The sequence below is a fragment of the Falco punctatus genome (genome assembly GCF_963210335.1).
Source record: "Falco punctatus genome assembly, chromosome: 5".
In the NCBI taxonomy this organism is placed as follows: domain Eukaryota; kingdom Metazoa; phylum Chordata; class Aves; order Falconiformes; family Falconidae; genus Falco; species Falco punctatus.
Genome location: NC_137584.1, coordinates 18,755,750 through 18,775,727, shown reverse-complemented (window position 1 = coordinate 18,775,727; position 19,978 = coordinate 18,755,750). Strand labels below are relative to the sequence as shown.

The window sequence follows — 19,978 nt, the reverse complement described above, 5'->3', positions numbered from 1 at the left end:
CACACAGCAGCACCTGACTCCCCTAGAGCCAGGAACATCACCCGCCCGCAAAACCCACTTTGTTTTGACTTTCATTCCCCGTGTTATCTCTAAAATCACACCCACCTGCCACTCAGCAAAAATGGGGACCTCCCGCGCATCCCCAGGGCTCATCTCCAGATGTGCTGTGAGACGAGATCCCTGCAGAAGTATCAGCTCCTTGTCTGGGGCTGATCAGTCATACAATGTGTGTGGTCTTCACAGTCTGAAAACCACCACTAGCTCCTTAGCGTGGAAGCTGGGGAAGCTCAGTCAACCAACATGAGGGACCCCAACATGGCATCAGGAATTCTAATGGGTTAATGTATGCTGAAGTCAGCCTCTCTGTCTTCCTCTGTGCAGCCTTCTCCAAGGAATGCTATAGCAGACTAAAGGTGAGACCACAGTTTAAGTTGTTGGACAGTAAGACTGATGCCTGTTCTAGTAAAACAACATTTTCTTCCACAACTAATTCAGCTGCACCCAGTGCTTTCCATCTCAACTGCATAACCAGCATCCACATAGAGAAAGATCTTTTCAGATATGAGTGACTTTCAGTATTGTTCCCACTCACACCTTGTCATCTAGACCTGCACTTGTTTCTCCTGGATGTGATGATATACAAAGGGAGGGAGCAGTCGGTAAGTGCCCTTCAGTCCAAGTCTCCCATGTCTCTGCCACATACCAGAATGCCTGCTGAACGTTTTGGCTATCCCGAACATGGCGGAAGTAACAATGTACTAAATGATCTGTTGCACATTACAGTTTAAGTAGATGACTGCTCCTCTCTCATGCTTCCAAAGATTTTCCTCTGATGTCAGTACCTATGCTTTCCAGAAAGTTGCTCAGGTTACTGTTACAACTATTATAGCATCTTCCCTCCCATTTTACCTATTTAATAGGGATTAAGTTAGGCTATAGGCAGACTTCCCTCCATCCCCCCCCCCCCCCCCCCCCAATAACCATCCCAGAAAGATTTAGCTGAAGTGGAGCAGGTTCAGCAGTGGAGCTAAATAACAACCCATGCATGTGTCCAAACACAAACACATCCAGTAGGCAAGCAGTGGTACTTGCCTACGTGGGGCCCAGGTTTTTTCTTCATCTTCCTTCTAAATACATGTCCTAACTATTGGGTAATGTGGGACACCCAGGCAATGGACCGCAAAGCTCCTGCCTGTGGCTTTTTTCTCATTTGAGACCTAAACTGCACTGTGCTTCACAAACGCACAGCAACTCTTAAACAGAAGATCCTGCTGAAGCTTAAGTTTTCAGCTACTTCAGAAACACCAGGAAGGTGGTGGATTCTGTGCATACCCTTGAGAAGTCCAGCCCCTCTCTTAACTTCATCTTTGCCTCTCATCTTTTCAATCAGATTTTGCTGCACTTTTAATCTCCTTATGCAACAGCAGGATAGAAAGCCCCAAGCAGCACAGTTCAACTTCTTAGAAGAGTCTGGCATTTTATACAGACACAGATCTCTTGAAACTCCTTAACTGCACAGAAGTAGGTTGCACTAACTCTTGCTTTCCTGAAATTATTATTCACTGGGAGCTTGCCTGAGCAAGGGCATGGACCTCAATACTGTATCATCATCATCATTATTATTATTATTATTAGTTCTAACCTGCAGTTGGAGTTCATAGATTTGATTCCTCTTGCAGATCTCAGTAACAATCAATAAAGTATCAGAACTCATTAGTAAGCATGCAGAAAGAAAATGACCTGATTGTATCAGAGAAGAAAAGTCTGTTTTCATCTTTTTAACTGTTGTTAATGGTTTTCATCTTTTTGGGAAAGCAACAGCTCTGTTAATTCTGAGGCTACTTATTTTGCAAAAGAAGATACTTGGAAGTTTTCTAAAGGAAGTCACACATTTCCAACAGGGTACATGTTTTATAATGATACGATTTGCTACTTAGAACTAGGAAATCACTTTAACTTTCATCAAGTGTATGTAAGTGTTATCCTTATGCACTGTTTTAGCTGTTCATATTAATTTAAAATGTACTACAAGGATGTGCAGAATTTTGAATTCTAATTTAGTTTTTTTCATAATCCATAGTACCTTTTGCATTTTATATTAATATACACAAGATATGCTTCCTACTTACAATACACAGTATATGCTCATAGCAGTTTTCTAACGTGAGATATTCCTGGAGGTATGTCTTATAACAGAAATGAAGAATTGTGCATCCTTCTCAAGATGAATAGGTTTACATCTCCATCACTCACCATCACTCAATATTAGAATTAAAGTCTAGGCCAAAAATAATTTGTACAGTTAATGCTGTTAAATAAAACCTGCACTTTTTATTCAGACATAACCACTATTTTGAATCTCTATTAATTCTATTTTCATAAATCCCTGAGTGAAACAATACTTTATTCTATTTTAGTATGTAGGATGTAAGGAAGTTCAGGGATTCTGCTCCCCAGTATTCACTGACCAAAGCTACTCAGCCTAAGGAAAAGCAGATTGCCACGATGTATGGTAAACTACCCCTAGAAAAAAGCTCCTGGCATTTATTACATCATCTGGATTACACAGGTGCATATCCATCTTCTCTCATATTTGGAAAACAAGAGCTGCATTCTCCATTCAAATGCTTTTAAGTTATTTACAGCTAGATCTGGAGACTTAATATTTATCATCACCAAGTATAAAGCCAAATGTCCTTTTTCTTCAGGAGCACCAAAGATTAACAGATTAGAATGTTTTCCACATGTCCATTTTACTGTCAAGAGAATATTAAAGAAGTTTTCCAGCTTCCGCAGCTCAGCCAGATGTCAATGGATCCCACAGTGAAGCAAAATTGGCAGAGTAGCCTTCTCATGACCCCGTCATTGTTTTATCAAGGATCAGTTTAAAAGTATAAAGGGCCATTTCTTGCTGAGATCTGTAATGTTTTTCAGCCCTTTTCCCCTGCAATTACACAAAAGTGCTGACTTTGTTGAACTACTGATATGCAGTAGTATTTCTTATGACTTCTCTCACACTGCGCTGTAATTGCTGTTTGTGTTGGCACAAGAAAAGTACCACATCTTGTTTCCACTGTACATTTCCGGACTCTGGTTTCAGTAACATCAGCGTAAGATATTGTACTGGGCATATGTTTTGTTGTGTAAACATTAACTGGTAATTTACCCTGTCAATCTCCACAGGATGGCCTCTAATTACCAGAGGTTGAGGGGCTTCAGATGGACATTTTATAAAATATTTACAGTAGTTATACTGCTTCTCTTTTTTCTTTCACTGGTATCTGCATTCTGAAAATCATTCCAAGGGAAAAAAATACAACATCAAAAATCATAAAACAAAACAGAACAACAAAACTGAATGTATTAATTCTTGCACACCTCATTCGCTAGAGGAAATAACACTAGGTTCCCAATTAGCTAAGCAAAAGTTAAGGCAATATTGCAGTAGACATTAAAGTATAATATGGCATTAGATATTTCTGGATTATTCCCTTTAGATCTTTTGTAACAACAACAACAACAAAATAGTGTATTATTTCTATCAGTACTTTTTTCTTAAAATTCATTTTCACTAAATATCCTCTGAACTTGCAAACACCTATGCACATACTTAATTTCATTCAAGACTCAGACAAATGTATCTAACAAATGGGACCATGAAAGTCTTGTTGGAAAATACAGCATCTACTGCAAAGATTCAGAACCAAGGAGCAACCTCCTTTAAGGGCTCTGGAATATATGTTTTCATTCACCTATGTAATTTCAAGGAAGTAGAACTTTACGTTTTGTGCTAAAATACAGTATCTTGAGTAGAATTCCAGGATTGGATTAAATAGTTAATAATCAATGTGACAAAAGAAGATGCAATCAAATAGGGCATCTTTTTGGACACCACAGGCAGAGTGAATCTTTATTTCAAATAAAGTTCCCACCACAATTTTCATCATTATGCGGGAAACAAAAAAAAAAAAAACAAACAACAAAAAAAGTGCGACAGTTTCTCAGCTTCTACTATTCTAACTGGATCAATTTAGTAATATTAATCACATTACAGTACCTTATCATATTACACTACCTCCAAAAGAATCTTCCCTCCCAGTATGTTGACTAATTAAGTGGTAGCATTAAGCTGGTGAGACACAAAACGTTAACGTCTTGCAATTTTTTCCCCCTTCTTTTGATTGAGGTTCCTTCTTCAAAAAATACAGTTGCAAATTGCTCATCCAACATATCTGCTAACAGTAAAGCCAGAAGACTTATTTTGTTTCAAAAGGCATTCAATTTAGCATCTTGTCTTTTGCTACAGACGCACATTACGTTGCCTTGCTAAGTCTACTTTTATTCTGTTCACTCAGTTTATTCTTTAGAGGAAAAGATACTACATCAAATTAAAAATTCTTACCGATTTTTGCAACTCTTAGTGCAAGAAAAATCTAACTGTTGTAACACAGACCAGAGAAAAAATATTTCTTTCTATAATTGTTTATTTTATGCATTTGAAAGAATTCTGTATTAAGCAAATCACATAATTTGCCTCTGACAACCTGTCACCATACAACACTTGCACTAAGCAACAATGGAGAAAAAAAGTTAAATAAACAGGAAAATACTTAAGCTGGCAAAAATTATGGAGTGTATAAAACTATCATTCATTTATCTTTAAAAATGATCAAAAGGTTTTTATTTCTGAAAGCCTGGCTGTTTCAATTTGTACTGTAATATTTCAAAAGAAAAGAAAGATAAATGACAAATTATTTGACTCAGCAGACTGGTTCAGTGTTGCTTCTGCACAGCACAGAAAGAAAAGAAGATGATTGTCATACTTTAAGGACTGCATCAGCTTTGGTTTCTGTCTTAACTGAAGAGTCATCTTTGACTTATTCCGCTTACAGAAACAGTCGCTCGTTCTCGTACAGCTACAAAGGTCCACCCAACACACAGAGTAAGTTCAGGAACTTCAGACTGATCACAGTATCTCTGGATTTTCTGCAGTTTAATTTACCTTAGGAAACACCCTGAGAGCTTGTTTAAAGCCACCTGATGTATCTCAGCGATAGGAAGTCACTCTCCCTCCCTCATTGTTTGCTGGATGATAACAAAATTGGTTCCAAGGAGCCATAAACATGCAAGAATGGCCAGAGGTTTAGTTCCACCCCCTCAGCACAGCTGTCTGTAGGGCTGCCCAAAAAGGAAGGAAGCACCATCTGTAAACACTGTGCTTCCCTACTGGAGGCACTGGGATTTGTGATTTCCCAGGCCTGTTCTTGCAATGGCAAACTCCTCTGACCCTTGCTTGGTTCCATGCAGTGCCCTCTTTTTCAGGCAGCAACTAGAACAGAGAGACCCAAAACCAGCCAAAGGTAATGAAAAGAAACAGTAATTTCCAAGTGGAAAGCACTGTAGTGATCCTATCCTCATTTTACACTTGCTGTTAAACTTTAAGAAAAATACTTCAGGCTAAAAAGGGAGGGGGAGTGATTTCCATCAAGTAGAAAAATACACATGTCTAAAAGCCATTTATATTCTTCTAGCTGATGTATACAGAGTCACAGCCTGATTAAAGTGCAATATGATTACAAGGAGGATTTCTAAAAACAAGTCAAACAACTCTTACAGAAATAATTCATTTTCAAAACATCACGAAAATCAAACGAGGAATTAAATCCTGAATAAAAACCTGGGTTTAAAGGTACTTAAAATAACTGTATCCTCACCAAACTTTTGAAATTTTTCTTGCACAACTTTTAAAATTATGTTGAAATATCTTGGTTTTTCTGTCACTGTGCCACACACCACATTTTTAGTGTGCAGCACGTAAGCTTAAAACAGAAAGAAAGCAAAACGAGTAAGACTGTATCACAGTCAATCAAGAAGGAGACCAGCTGCAAACACAAAGTTAAGACACACAGCCACTGACATACTCCTAAGCTGTAGATTAGAAAGTATCTAAAACTATATATGCTAGAATTATCGTTGTAAGTACATCTTAACCACAGGAATGAATAGGCGGTCTAATGAATATTATTAACCTAGCATTAATCTAGAACATGTTTTAGATTACTTTTAAAAATACAGATACTGATTTTTATGGTGCATTTAAATTAGAAATTTAATTTAAATTGGCACGTTAGCCATACCAGTTACAGACTGGCCAACATTTTCCATATCCAGATCCTACAGTAAGCTGCTTAGTTTTGCCAATCTTTTACTAATCAAGCTGATATCCTGTGGGATGGATGTCTGCCCTGAACTACAGTGCTCTGGAAAAAAAACTAAAACAGTTCAGCTTTTCAGAACAACTTACATGCACACTTAAATGTGTCATGCTAGTAAGCAGTGCTGCATACCTCAAGCATGCCCCCACGCCGTGAATCAAAAGCATATAACGTGGGGAGTCCCACCTTAGCTGTAGAGATAGGCGTAGTGTAGAGATGTTTAAGGAAGACCTGCAACAGCTCTGCAGTGAGATCACCAGGGATGCCAGCAGCACACTCAGCTGAGCAGAACCTCTGAAATCTCAGGTCTGGAGACATCCTCGAATGGCTGCAAAAATCTCTCTTTTGTGCTGTTAATACACAGGAACTTGTGCTCTTTTGTGGACACATACATATATATCTGACCAGTGAACTAAATGGTGTCAGGACTGGAACTCAACTGTCTACTGTGCGTAATTCTTGCCACAGTCCCTGCCACAGCTTTGGCCTGGGCCAGGTAGTGCTCCACCAAACAACTTCTGGCACCATCTGGGAACCAGCACCATTCAGGGGTTGCTCATAATTGGCAGTCTGGAAGTGTTGACCATATTTTGGAGGGTAACAATTTAATATTATGGATTGAAGCTTTTTGTATCAATTGGTCTTAGTGCCACAGAGGCCAGGAGGTACTGAGACTGGGAACACTTTAAAGGGGTGATATAGCAACTATAGGAGTGCAAAGTCTATTCAGACATTCAGTCTCACATCTAAAATTAGTATGATGGCTGATGAGATAGAAATTGAATAAATGCATGCTGTGGGAGGAGTGTTGAGAAGGGATAGTGGGATGGGCTTGCAAGGATGGAACACTTCTGACATGAGCCAGTTCTGTAGAACACTTATCTGTGGAAATCACATTTCATTTGTTGTGAAAGTTAGAAGGTGTGCAACAGACAAGCACGACACCGTAAACCCAAAAGGGACAGGTAACAGCTGTTCTCTAGCTTGTCTTGCGGTGAATGAGAGAGTGCCTATGTGATGCTGCTGCAGTTGTTTTCTGTGAGGCACAAAAACAACCTTCAGGCCAACGAAAACTCTCCATTTTCCAGTCATCTTGATAATCTAGACTCTGATATTCAAGAATTGAATCAAAAACTGTTGTAAAATAACAGTGATCAGTTAAATTTCTGATTGCTACAGGCAGTCATCTCATCAAACCTACAGCCAGCCATGCAGTGCCCTAGAAACTACCCCTCCCCGAAACACTACCTCTCTTATGCATGCAATCCAGTTGAGGCACAATAGAAATATGCATGGGGAATGTGACACCAGTGTGCCCTGACCATATTTTTTATGCATGCTACAGATCAGTGACTTCAGTTTTCTAGTGTTCTATTTTCACAACTCCTAAAAGTACTAAATATTTATTTTAAATTGGGCTTAGCATTTTGAAAACTATTTTATACTAATTTGTTCTATAAACACCTGAAAACCCTTTTTGAAAAGCCTTCTTACATTTCCAGCATTTGGAAGTAATTTGTTTCTAGTCCAAAAAAATGAATGTCTGTCTCTAACAGAAAGAGCTGGATTACTGCCCAGTCCACTTCAGAACTGGATGATGCTGACTTTTAGCCATTTAAATAGTCAAGTTAAACAAGACACGGTTGGGATGATAAAAGGAGGTCTGTAAAAAGACTATTGCTCTGGCCATGTGGACTTAGAACTATCAAACAATGACTAGAAAAATAGTGAGAGAGAGGAAAAAATTAACATAAGTGCCAGGCAAAATATTAGGATTAGGTGAATGTAGGAGCACAGTATCTGTTCACATCATTCTCCCTTCTTGCCAGTGAGCTGCCAGCAGGATACTGACACTGCTTAAGCCCTGATGGAGGCAAAGAATGGCAAAAAGGCATGACAGAGGAGAACAAAGGAGAGGGGAGATAGACACTAATAGTTTGTATGGGGTACTATCCTCAAATGAGCCTATAATCTGCAGGTTTTGTATCTAAATTATATTCTGTGCTGTCTTGCGTGAGGCTTGTTTGCAAGCGCAGCTTAGCAAACCTCTTATTAGCTGGCAAAAGGTGAAATAAAAAAGAATTGTCTTCTCATATTCTATCAATACTAACAACTTTCCCTTTTACAAACTATAGTTCCAGATATGACAACTAAAGAACGATGCAGCAGAACAGATCTGATAAGGACCAAAGAATCATTTAAAGTAAATTCTCTGAATCTGTTTATTTTTGCATGGGAAGAAGGCATTCACAGGAGGAGAAAAATGCATGGTAGCGAAAGCAATACTAGAATCCTTTTTAGGTACTTGTCAACCAAATCAATGTGGCCTTAATTCTTCAAGATTTAATGAAACAGGAAATGATCAATGAAGTTGAAACTGGAATGTACCACTGACACTGCAGAATGAAATGAAGAATTAAGAATGAACACCACTTACATGATGGGAAACTCAGAAAAGAAAGCATTTAAGATGTGATTAGGAAGGCTACAATAAAACAGCATTCTAAGAGAAAAGTAGAAATATGCAAGGAGGATGCAAGCACAGAAAACCAGAAAAGAGCATAGAATATTTGGGCCATATTCATTCTTTCTATAATTCTATGGCTTCAATGCTATTAGTATAGAATATCTTTGGCTTTAAGATAGAAAACTAAAACCACTTCAGATTTTATTTCTGTAGTTGCTGCAGTGAGTTCTCCAGTCATATTCCATTTAGGCCTAGGGTGATAAATCTATATGAATTTACTGAGATATAAAGACAGATGCATAGATTTGCATGAGAAATTCAAGGTTTAAAAATGTTTTAAAAGACAGCTGAGGTTTGACTGTAAGCCAAAGAGAAGTTGTGTCTACTGCTGCAAGTCAGCTCTAGTGAGGGAATTTGGAGATGAGAATAATCTATAACTGATGAAGGATCTCTTTGTCTGATTAGTATCCTGAAACAGACTTAGACTTGAGGTTTATTGGTTCAGTAACTAGGGTTGAAAGCTTCTGAAATTCAATCATCATATTAGAGGCAGCTAGAACAATGTAGATTTCTATTATTTGTTAATCCTTTCAAATATACTAAGTTTCATGTAAGATATAAACCAAAAAACACAAAAACGTACAGGATACCTATTGGTAAATGCAGATAAATAGTTTCCTTTGCCTCAGGAACTCTGGCTGCTTTCCAGCGTACAGTAACAAATACATTTCCTTCCTTATCCTAAAAAGTTTAAAAAAATCAAAATCTTGTACCAAAGTCTAGTGTTTAAACTTTTTTTTTTTTCCTAGTAATAGCATAATAGCTGTAATAATAGCAATGAGGAGTTTACTTGTGAACTATCAGGCTATCAAGGTTTTCTGAAGCATAGGGAGAAAGGTCAAAAAATTACAGCTCCTCAGAAATCGCATACTATGCACATCCCACAAAAAGCAGCAGAAAGCAATAAAAATAGGGTTGCTAACTTCTTTTGTACTGATCTGAGAAAAGAGCAGGAGTGGTACTGCCTGTTCATTTGCTTGCTTTCTTATTTTGCTGAAATTACAGGCAACAACATAAAACCAGAACCTATAAAAAGACACAAAAGAAAGAAAAAACCCAAACAGAATGTACTGGAAAACATCTGTCAGATTTTCAGTACGAATGCTTATGTTTTCATTTTCTTCCCATATGTAGGTCTGATTTATTCATTTGAGCAGTATGTTTTTTCACTTACAAAAGTAACTAGCCAACTGCTCATAGTAGCAATATTATTTGATAAAACACGAGTGTTTTTCTACTTTCCTAAAGCACACACCCTCTTTTTAAGCTTTCTTCACAGAAGAAAGTCGCTGCCTTTTCACAATTCACCTGCCATTTTCCCCCTAATTTATCTGCTTTCAAATACAGTCTGACTCACCTCTGTCTTGTTAGCTTTCAATCTTAAACGATTCTGCTTACTCTTTTCTAATACACTCCTTCAGCTCAAACATCTGGGTTTTTTTAATTGCTAGCTTTACCTAAGTGCTATGTTGTTTCTATGAGGAAAAGAGAATAAAAGGAAACAGAACTAAAAAAGCAAACATGTTTTCTAAAGAATTTTGTGTTATTGCTAACAGCTCTTTTAGTTTGATTGTATTCAAAAACATTGTTTACACTTTCAAACCCAGAAAATACCCGGTAAGCAACTATGATGAATTAGTTCCTAGAGAAATCCAAAAGTAGAAAGCTGTAGGAAGACCCTTATTTAAAGGGTCCCATTCTCACAATGGGAATCTAAAATTTGAAAAGTTTTATTTCTACAAGTTAGAAAAACTGCCCCTAACTAAGTGTTATGGTATTGCAAGTTATTCATTTAAGCAGGAAAACCTGGGACCTACAGGCCAATACTTCCACAACCCTGCTGATGGGCGCTTTCCAGCTTGAAGAAATTCCATTTCATAACTCCACTTGTTTCCTGCCATTTAGCCAACTTTCCACCTATTACATGCCTCCACGCCTTAATATTAACTTCCAGTGCAGAACACTGTAAATTGTTTTCTGAAAAATCAAAGCATATGATGGCCACTGTATATCCTTTGTCTTCTTTGGCAGTGACTGCCTCAAAGAATTCCAGCGAAATACTGAAGCATGACCAGCCCTTCCTGAATCCCGTACAGCTATTCTAAGTCAAGCTGTGTTTTCTAATGTTTCCCTATCTGAACCTTGAAATTAGTTTCTAGAGATCTCTGTTAAGTCTTCTGCAGTTTCTTAGCATACCTTTGCAAACAGCAGAGGAAAGTAAACTTATGAGGTCTGCTGAAACCTTTCGATTTCTACATGTTTCTTCAAATAGGAATGCAAAAGTATTAACATTTTTTCAAGATTTCAAAATATGTGCATGCTTCATACAGCAAGTCTTTCCTACCCTCACATCATGCTACATCAATTCTTCAGAGTGCCAGGCTGTGCTGGGGAAAGGAAACGGAGTGTTACAGAACTCAGATAATTTGATCAGGCATGTATGTATCTTGATCACTTGCCCACTCATATACCTTGGATTTTTTAATCTCAAAATTACCAAACTTAAAATCTATTCAGTTTCTAAACTTTGATTTCAGGAATAAATTTTACATCTAGACTTCATAAAAATGATTTGTACTTGTCCGATGCTCTTCCTCTGTAGACTTTTTTTAGTGTTTCACAACCTAAAAGTGACGAGTCTTATTCCTTGTTTTACAAACAAAAAACTGAAGAAAAGCGATGTGCAGAGTGACATGTCAAATCAGGAAAAGACAAACCAAGATGTTACTGTTCATATAGTACTTCTTATTGGCTTAAAAAAACCTGTCTGCAATACGGTCCTGAAATTTTAACTGACTTAAGTGTCATGACTATTTTTTTCTGTTAAAAATTAGTTTAGATGTAAATAATTTCATTGCCAGGCAGTGGGTACCCTGGCACACTGCTGATAATAATAAAAAAATCCTACTGGCATTTCATGTATTATTCAAGCAAGAACTTTGGCAGCCGCTACACACAAGTTCATTTCCTCAATTACTATGTATCTCCCCCAAATCCGTATTTTTTTTAGTTTTGTAGCAACAGACAAGTATGGCTAGACTGCCTTCCTCAGCTAGAAAGTTCACGTTCACTGTTACATGAAAATTCCTGGCTCAAGTGTAGCCCAATGAGTACATGCAAGGCTTCACACTTTTTCGTAGTTGCTTATCTATCTTCTCTACCTTATACAGAAGTGTCAATTTATTCTACTACACTACAGCTCTGAATGATTGTGCTTCGCAGGTAATTAAAAAGAGAATTTTGTACATATAAAGAATGATAAAGTGTCTCTTTTTTTTTTTCTTTCTTTCTTAATACCATCTTGAACGTTGAATTTCAGGTTCCTATTGAGTTAGACAAAGAGTTGAGAGATGTAGATGCATAAGCAAATTTATGATCCTACCAGTGGTCATTAGGAAGAAGTTGTTGAATTGCCAATGATGAACATAATGCACAGCAGCAACGGTAAATAAAGCTGGGAGACAGGACAGAAGACTTTAAATCTTTATTCAAAGCCTGTGTATACACTTTGTTCTCTGTTTTACAGGGAGAAAGTGCAGGAATTCAGATGCTGGTCAAACCTAGCCTATAGGCAGATAAAAAGCAGTCCTGAATTTTGAACCTCCAAAATGGTGACCATTCATACCAGCACATAAATAAATGTGCATACCTGAATTTATGATGCTTTGAGTTAACCCTGCCTTTTTGTTTCCTTTTAAAGTTTTTGTTTTGTTTCCCAGCATGCTGTGGATTTTTTGATTGCTGTTTCATACTTAGAAAATCAGGGACCCAAGAGTTTTTAGTTTTACTGTTTAAGTTTTGCTTATGTCATGTCCTTTTTGTTCTCTTCTAGTACAGCATTTTGCAGCAAAGCTCATCTAGTTTTAAAATCTCTCTTTGTATTTGTGGCCCTGTCCAAGCAACCATAAAAAAGATCACAGCCCAGCTATGGTTTTGCACTAGAATTATGGAAAAGGGGGGATTTCAACATAAATCCAGGAGAAACCTGCTGGTTTTAACTTTGTATCTCTTTGGAAATGAACTCCAAAGAAGAAATCAGCACATAAAGTTCATGAAAACTAAACCCAAGGAAGTGTGCTTATGAGTTTTTACAACATAAAGTTTCATAAAATTGTACTTCTAATAAATTATCCTGTCACTTCCTTTTAAATCAAGAGATTAAACTGTGACTGTATACATGTTTGTATGTATAACTCAGCAAAAAGGTAAAAAATCACCAACAGGAACCCTAGAATAATTTATATGTGAGTAGTATACAGGTTATGTATATTAGCTTTCTTCTCGCTCGACCTCCCAGTATTGCTATCCACACCTTCATGCCATTTTACCATTATACTTTATCATCACTTCTCTATGCAACTGTAACTTGTATGGCTTCTAGCTGCACCTACTAGCTATTTGCTGGGATAAGCTTCCATGAGCCCTGCATCCTTGTAGACATCTATTAAAATAAGCTGGACAAATCAAAGGTGAAAGAACTGGCTGCAGCGTATGAATGGTAAGTGAATTTTCTATACAGATTCGGTATTTATTTGGAAATTCATCATAACAGGTATATTCTTTTAGGTCAGTTAGTCACAGAAATACAGGTCCAAAAACTTCAGAGAGGAATGGCAATGAAAGTAGTCTGGCACCTAAGAGATGTGTAAGTTCTGTCAGACACAGACATTGATTCTTCAGACTGATTCCTGGAGTCTTTTTTTGGCCCAGCAGAGCTCCCAGTACAGAACTGTTAGGGCTTTGTGCACACCCAGACACCAAGAAGTGCTTTCTGGATTTAACTGACTAGCACTATCTTGCTTCTCTGCAAGACAAAGCCTCCAGCTGAGGTCCAAGACCAGAGCATAAGACCTGCTAACTCACAGCTGCTCCATCTCCCAGCTCAGCACCCCCTCCACTACCTGCCAGCCAGACATCCTTAAAGCTCAGGATAGCGGTGGCCAGTCCCTCTAAAGACTCGACTGTCTCCAGCAGCAGCAAGCACAGCCTGCTCCATAAAGGCAGGCCAAGAGTCACAGCTAGGCAGGCAGCGGCAGCAACCTCACCAAACAATAGTCGGGAGTGGAGGCTGTGATTCAACATCAGGATCAGGTCTGCAGATAGCACCCAGGATTGGTCACACATCTGCCTAAGAGCTTGAGGTTTAAAGCCATCACCAAGTGAAGGAGGAGGAGACCTCCGCTGAGGCTCCTTAGCAGCAGGCAGCTCCTGGGCATGAAATCTTAGCAGCGAGCTGGCCTCCATCCGCCAGCTGAAAGGGGTCTCGACAGCCTGTCACTACAGGCAAGCTCAACTGCCACAAATGGCAAATCCTGTATTTGAAAACAAAGGACTAGCTAGGAGCTGGTTTTGGGGGGGAAATTAAATCTCCCTTAAGGCTTCACATGTAAGCTCACATGAATCATGGAGGCAGGAATTTTAAACATAGTCTTTTTTTCAGTCGCTTAACTTCAGCTCTAGCATTTCAGGCCGCTGGCTGTTGCGAACTCGTATTCCTGTAACACAATGATCCTTCTGAATTAATAAAACACGAACTTCAGCATCTATGTTCAAACTCCTCTCCTGGTTCTGGCTCTTAAAGCTTTGCCACATCAACATTGCTTGCCTTTGTGTGAACTACATAAGTAAACTGGATGCACAAAAATATGCAGGTTGGTTAGTCTCTCCAGCATGCACCAAAAAGGCCAGAATCTATTTAGTTGTGATGAAGGGAAGCGGTCAGTAGCCAGCCACTTCTATTAGGATCTTTTTTAAAAAAAAAAAAAAAAAGTTTATTTAATCTTTAAAATTCAAGGATCTTAAAGACATTAACAAAATATTATGAAATATGTTAAAGTCTCTGTAAGGGGATATATTACACTGTAATGAAATCCTGTATTCACAAATTGGGAATTTGCAGTCTGAACCTTGAACATTTAAGTAGAGGGTTGCTACATTTTGTTTCTGGTACTAAAGTGTGGATTTTATTTCAAAATTCTTGTTTTCTAGAAAAAGAAATCACTAATAAAATGTAATTTAATTTGGCAAATCATCAGTTTCACTCATCATATAGTGTCCAATAAGGTGGAAATAATTACAAAAGGTGATAAAAAATCTTGCTCCCGGTAAGTCATGAGTTTTATGCTTGTTTTCTCTAAGTTAGGACTTGACTCCAGTAGTGTGGGGATCTGTTTATATCAATGAGTTACAACAGCAATTTGAATTTGATAAAGTTCTATGGGATTACCATGTGATTGTTTCATTCATTGAGGTATCACTGCCAGCCAAAACTCCTCTTTGCATATTCTTTCTTATGTTCGGATATGTGCTATGAAAACAGACAAAGCTATTTCTGGCAACTACACAGGCTATGCAAGAAAAGAGTTCTGTATCACTTCCCTTTAAAAAATTCCCTTTTCGTACCCACTCTGCACACACTACAGGCAGGAGCCAATTGTCAAGGTAACTCAAATCTCCTCAGATCAATGGTCTACCTTACTGGGGCCTCTCCAGCACAGAAGTTTCCTGACCCATCCTTTTACCCTTCCTTGGAGGTCTGTAACAATTTCCTATAAATGTTTTACTACTTCTTTTAGTTACATCTTGTGTTTGTCACATTAGCTAACCCTCATATGTAATTTTACTCAAAATACCATAACCTTTAACTGGATTGCCACATCACTTCTGATCTTCTGCATTTGTCTCCTTGGTAGATGGTATACTCTGATATTCTTATATTAAACCATTTAACCAAGAGTGAGTCATGTTTCTGCTTTAACTGTTTACTGTTTTGTTCTGAAGCATCACTTCACGTTCCTCAAATTTTCACACAGATGCTCTTCATGAAAGAAAGTGAAATTCCTTTCTCTAAGCAATGCTTTCTATCTATAGTATTCACTTTAACAACTTAAAAAATTACTTATCCTTTAAAAGTTGGCTGATCTCTCTCCCATCTTTCACTACCTACCCTTCTGCTAAAACAACACACATAAAACTGAATACTAAAATTACACAACTACTTCCCTGCTAATTTCTTATACAGATACAGCCTGTCAGTTGTAGATGACTTTGGATCAGCCCCAAACAAAAGAAAATATTCTGGATAGTATAATCCTGCATGGAACAATGTGATCTGTAGAAAAAATTACTGAATCACCAGCACCTCTTTCCACTCCTAGGAGATCTCCCATCGAAGCAACGCCTGAATTAGTGCAGAGTGATTTGTGGCTTTCCAGCTGTCATTCATTAATTCTTAGGAAATACAATATACAATACAACAGTGTACAGTGTGGGGTTGTAGGCTGTGATGTTTTAGGAAGAGCGTAATCTTGCCTGCTGAATGACTTCTTTTCGAACAATAACCATAGCTCATTATTTCTATAACCCCTCAAACACATTTCACTCCTGATGAAATACTGAGTCGGTCGCGCAGACCCATAAGGGAGGAAGGGTACAGAACTGTGTCTGTGGAGAGTCTGGTCTAGGAAACGAACGGCTGAGCTGGACAAGGGGGTTCACCCCAGTACTTTGCCGTTTGTGTATCTTTTGCAGAGAGGAAGGCACAGACAAGCCTTACCGCAGGGGCTAGAAGGCTAGAACTGAGGCACTCTGATCCACTGCCTTTGGCACTTTGCCAGCCAGCTGACCCATGAAAGTTGCCCTGTTTTAGGAGTATTGTTTAACTACAATTCACTGCTAGCTGCCTTGTTTCTTTGACCAGAGACAGGAGAGGATGCTGTGAGGTGTGCCCCATTGGAGGATCCATGAGTCTGGGGACCTACCTTTAGAGCCAGCCAAGGAGCTGCCTGTGCAAAGCCAGTCAGAGAGACTGTGTAATGCCTGCTTCATCAAGGACTTTTGGCAAAATCTATGACAAGTACAGCCCAGCCAACAACACCGCACCTTTAGACATGCACTGTAGCAGAACCTGAGCACATAAGGAAGTTTTCTGGTGGGCCTCAGGCACCCCTGGCTTCCCAGAAATCTGAGAAGGCTGCACAGGGGCTTTTTTTTAGGTCTATTGCTCTCCTGAATTTACGTATTAATTAGCCTGAACTGCACACTAGGTACCTAAGAGCTTCTTTCCCCCTTAACTCTCACACAGTTGATTTAAGAAGTAAAACAACAGGAGTAGGAGGTAAACATGAGACAAGAATCACAACAAATACTGGGGTTAACAAAGCATAGCTATCCTTCAGTGTTTAGTAGGCACCAGGACAGCAATTATTTTAAGGAAGGATTTGAAAAACAATGCTTCAAGTATTTTTATGGCGAACTCCTCCCATGCTCAAGGGTTTTCCTGCTTTTAGCTATTACATCTGCAACTGAAGCTAACTGTGAAATTAGTGATTTATTTATCCCATGGTACATACACACACATTTGCAACACTAGAAGTAAGTGTGAAAAAGTTAGAACCTTTTTTAACCAGATTTTGTCATTCAGTATTTAATCAAATACCTGTGGATTCCCATGTTGAAACTTTCCCTGTTCCTTCTTGTGGCTTATATCACTAACACTGTTAACACACTGCTGTTACTCCTAAACAACCTCATAGGAGCTCTGCCAAAATAACAAGTTGGACAAAGGAAAGCTGACCTTACAAACGGCTGCCTGAACTGCATGGAAGCAGAAGATGCCATTAAGTGTAAAACAGAACAATAAAGCCCTACAATTTGTAAACAGCTTTTGATTCCATAACACTTATTAAAAATAGTCTCCTTTGGAATGCATGTAAACAGTAAGATATTTTTCAAGATTCTATCTTTACAAATAGTACATCAGAACTTGTAGCCTGTTTCTTGTATTGTGTCCTATGCATAAAAATATATGAACACAAAGGGAAAAATATATCTTATTGAAATTAACTATTTTTGATTATTTAGCCACAGATTTGAGAGAAGATTAAATAGGATATAAAGATATTGCTGATCTTACTTGGAAGGTATAACTGATAAACAAAAAGGCATACTTAAGACATGTTCGCAGTGATAAAATTATCTAGACTACTCTGTGTATGCAATTATCAATAATTTTGATTTATCTATCTTCAATCAAGATGTAATTATGCATTATTCTGTTTTATATTTAGACAACTCAGTAAAGTAAAAATTTTATTTTAGTGAATATCAAACATAGATGTTCCTAAGAAAAGTGGAATCAGAGACATCATAAAAAAATATTTTTATGTTCCTCATCCAAAATCAATTGAATAAAATAATCACTGGTTTTTTAGTAATTTCATATGGAATTGAAGGTAATAAATAGATAAGGATTGACATTTCCTGGCAAAAGCAACAGCAGTAATACTTGTAGACAATCTGATGCGTAACCAATACTTTCTGGAACTTTTGTGAGTGCCTTTTTCCTCTTCTAATGATTCTTTAAGGGTGGGATTTTAAAACACTGTGCACTTGAATTAAACTAAAGACTACTAGTAACATTTCTGTAAAACAAGATCCTGAGTTACCTGTATGGCTGTGAGGATATTGGCTAACGCCTGGCCATACGTGTCATGACAGTGAACAGCAAGAGCACTCAGAGGAATTTCTTTCATAACAGCTTCCAACATTCTTCTCATACTTCCAGGAGTCCCCACACCAATGGTATCCCCCAGAGAGATTTCATAACAGCCCATACTGTACAGTCGCTTAGATACCTGATTAGAAACAGAGAAACATGAAAAGGTCAAGATAAAAGAATATAAATTAGGGCCAAGAACATGCATTAAAAAGGACGTACTTCTGTACAGGTTTCAGGATTTGACCCCCCAAGGCAGATCTATGTATCAGAAGCCCTCTATTTATTCTTCAAAACTGTCACCCAAGAAGAAAGTCCCATAGATCCTCTTATTTTAAATTTATAGTTCTGCTTCTGTACATAGAATAACCAAGCAAGCCAAATCCATCAAAAACTTGGGTTTTGACTCTCCCACAGAATCCAAATAAGCAAGATTTTACACTATGAATTAAGTTTCTGTCAAGCCCTTTCCCAACATTTCCCCCTCTCTGGGGGTTTCCCAGCTGTTTGGTTTTCTCTGTGTACTTTTCAGCTTACAAGTTGTGCAGGGTAAAGACCTGCCCTTCTGTTTGCTTATTAGATGGAGCCAAGCACAGGGCTGAACTAAGACAATAAATAATTAACAAGAAGCCTGATTTTGCTTTCTCTTGGCACTGAAAACATGAATGGAAAATGAAGTTTAGCATGCTGTAGTTAATATTAATTTTGCTTGCTTTCCATGAAATCAAACATTAAAATACTAACAAAGCAAAACTGTAACTTAATTAACATTCTATTCTTTAAGTTTTAATATTTTTCTTAATACCAAACAAAACCATACACCAATATTTCTTACTTATGTAAGTAGAGCTCTAAACATTTCTGGAATTACATCTTTGAATTCTTTGTATGAGTAAGAGATTTGAGGTCTGGCTCCATGTTTTTATGGAGAGAGACATACACTTGGAAGCACAAAATCATATTTGCACCAAAAATCTTTAGAAATTGAATGTAGGATCATTCCATCTTAGTTTTGCTGAATTTATTTTCAGTTTCTCAGTATGTTTGTCCCTTTTAGGATTCCTCCCTGTGTATCAGTGATCCCAGCACGCCACTCCACTGGAAGAGAATCCAATCCGTGTCTGGAAATTAACTGTTCAGAAATGAAAAAATATGACCCTTTTCCAAGACATCTTCAGTTGCACTCCACTCTGCTGTTAAAGCAATTCCAGGACTTCATCAGTGGGATTGCTGTGAATATGTCTGAGGACGCTGACAAAGTGCTGCACCAGCAGTCTCCGAAGTGCTGGATTAATATTGCTGTTCACTTAATTCAAAGAACAGCTGAAAAAGAACTTCAAGTAGTCTGAACAGTCCTGCTTAAAGCTTGAAAGTGCTATGACTATTGCAAATGTAGTAAAACTCTCTGTACTTCAAAGTCAAAGAGCCCCTGGTTTGTATCAACATAAATTCAATATACGCTTTAAGAAAGGGACATTCACCAGACTGCAAAAAGGGATTCTCACAGCATATTTTTATATCATCAACACATGGCAGGTGTTTTAACTGGACTACTGTTGTAAGAAAAAAAATCATCGTCTGCAGTTAGTGGTGGATTACCCCTAGTTAATCCCCAAACCTCAGGTTTTGTGTAAAATCAGGGTAAAGGAAGCAGACTGCATCTTTTTCTCATGTTCTTTTAAATCCATGATTCAAAGGTTTTCTAGATCAGCATTTTAGTGGCGACAAAGAGATTATATA

The 19,978-nt window shown here is 38.0% G+C and overlaps 1 protein-coding gene across 2 annotated transcripts in view; it reads right to left on the bottom strand.

Moving 5' to 3' along the window:
- Positions 1 to 19,978, bottom strand: part of HMGCLL1 (3-hydroxy-3-methylglutaryl-CoA lyase like 1) — a 92,996-nt gene that overhangs the window by 22,114 nt on the left and 50,904 nt on the right. For both annotated transcript variants that reach the window (XM_080389917.1, XM_080389916.1), the window contains exon 7: positions 18,189 to 18,377. In XM_080389917.1, the coding sequence (XP_080246043.1) occupies positions 18,189 to 18,377 (189 nt within the window). The remainder of the gene's footprint in view (positions 1 to 18,188; positions 18,378 to 19,978) is intronic.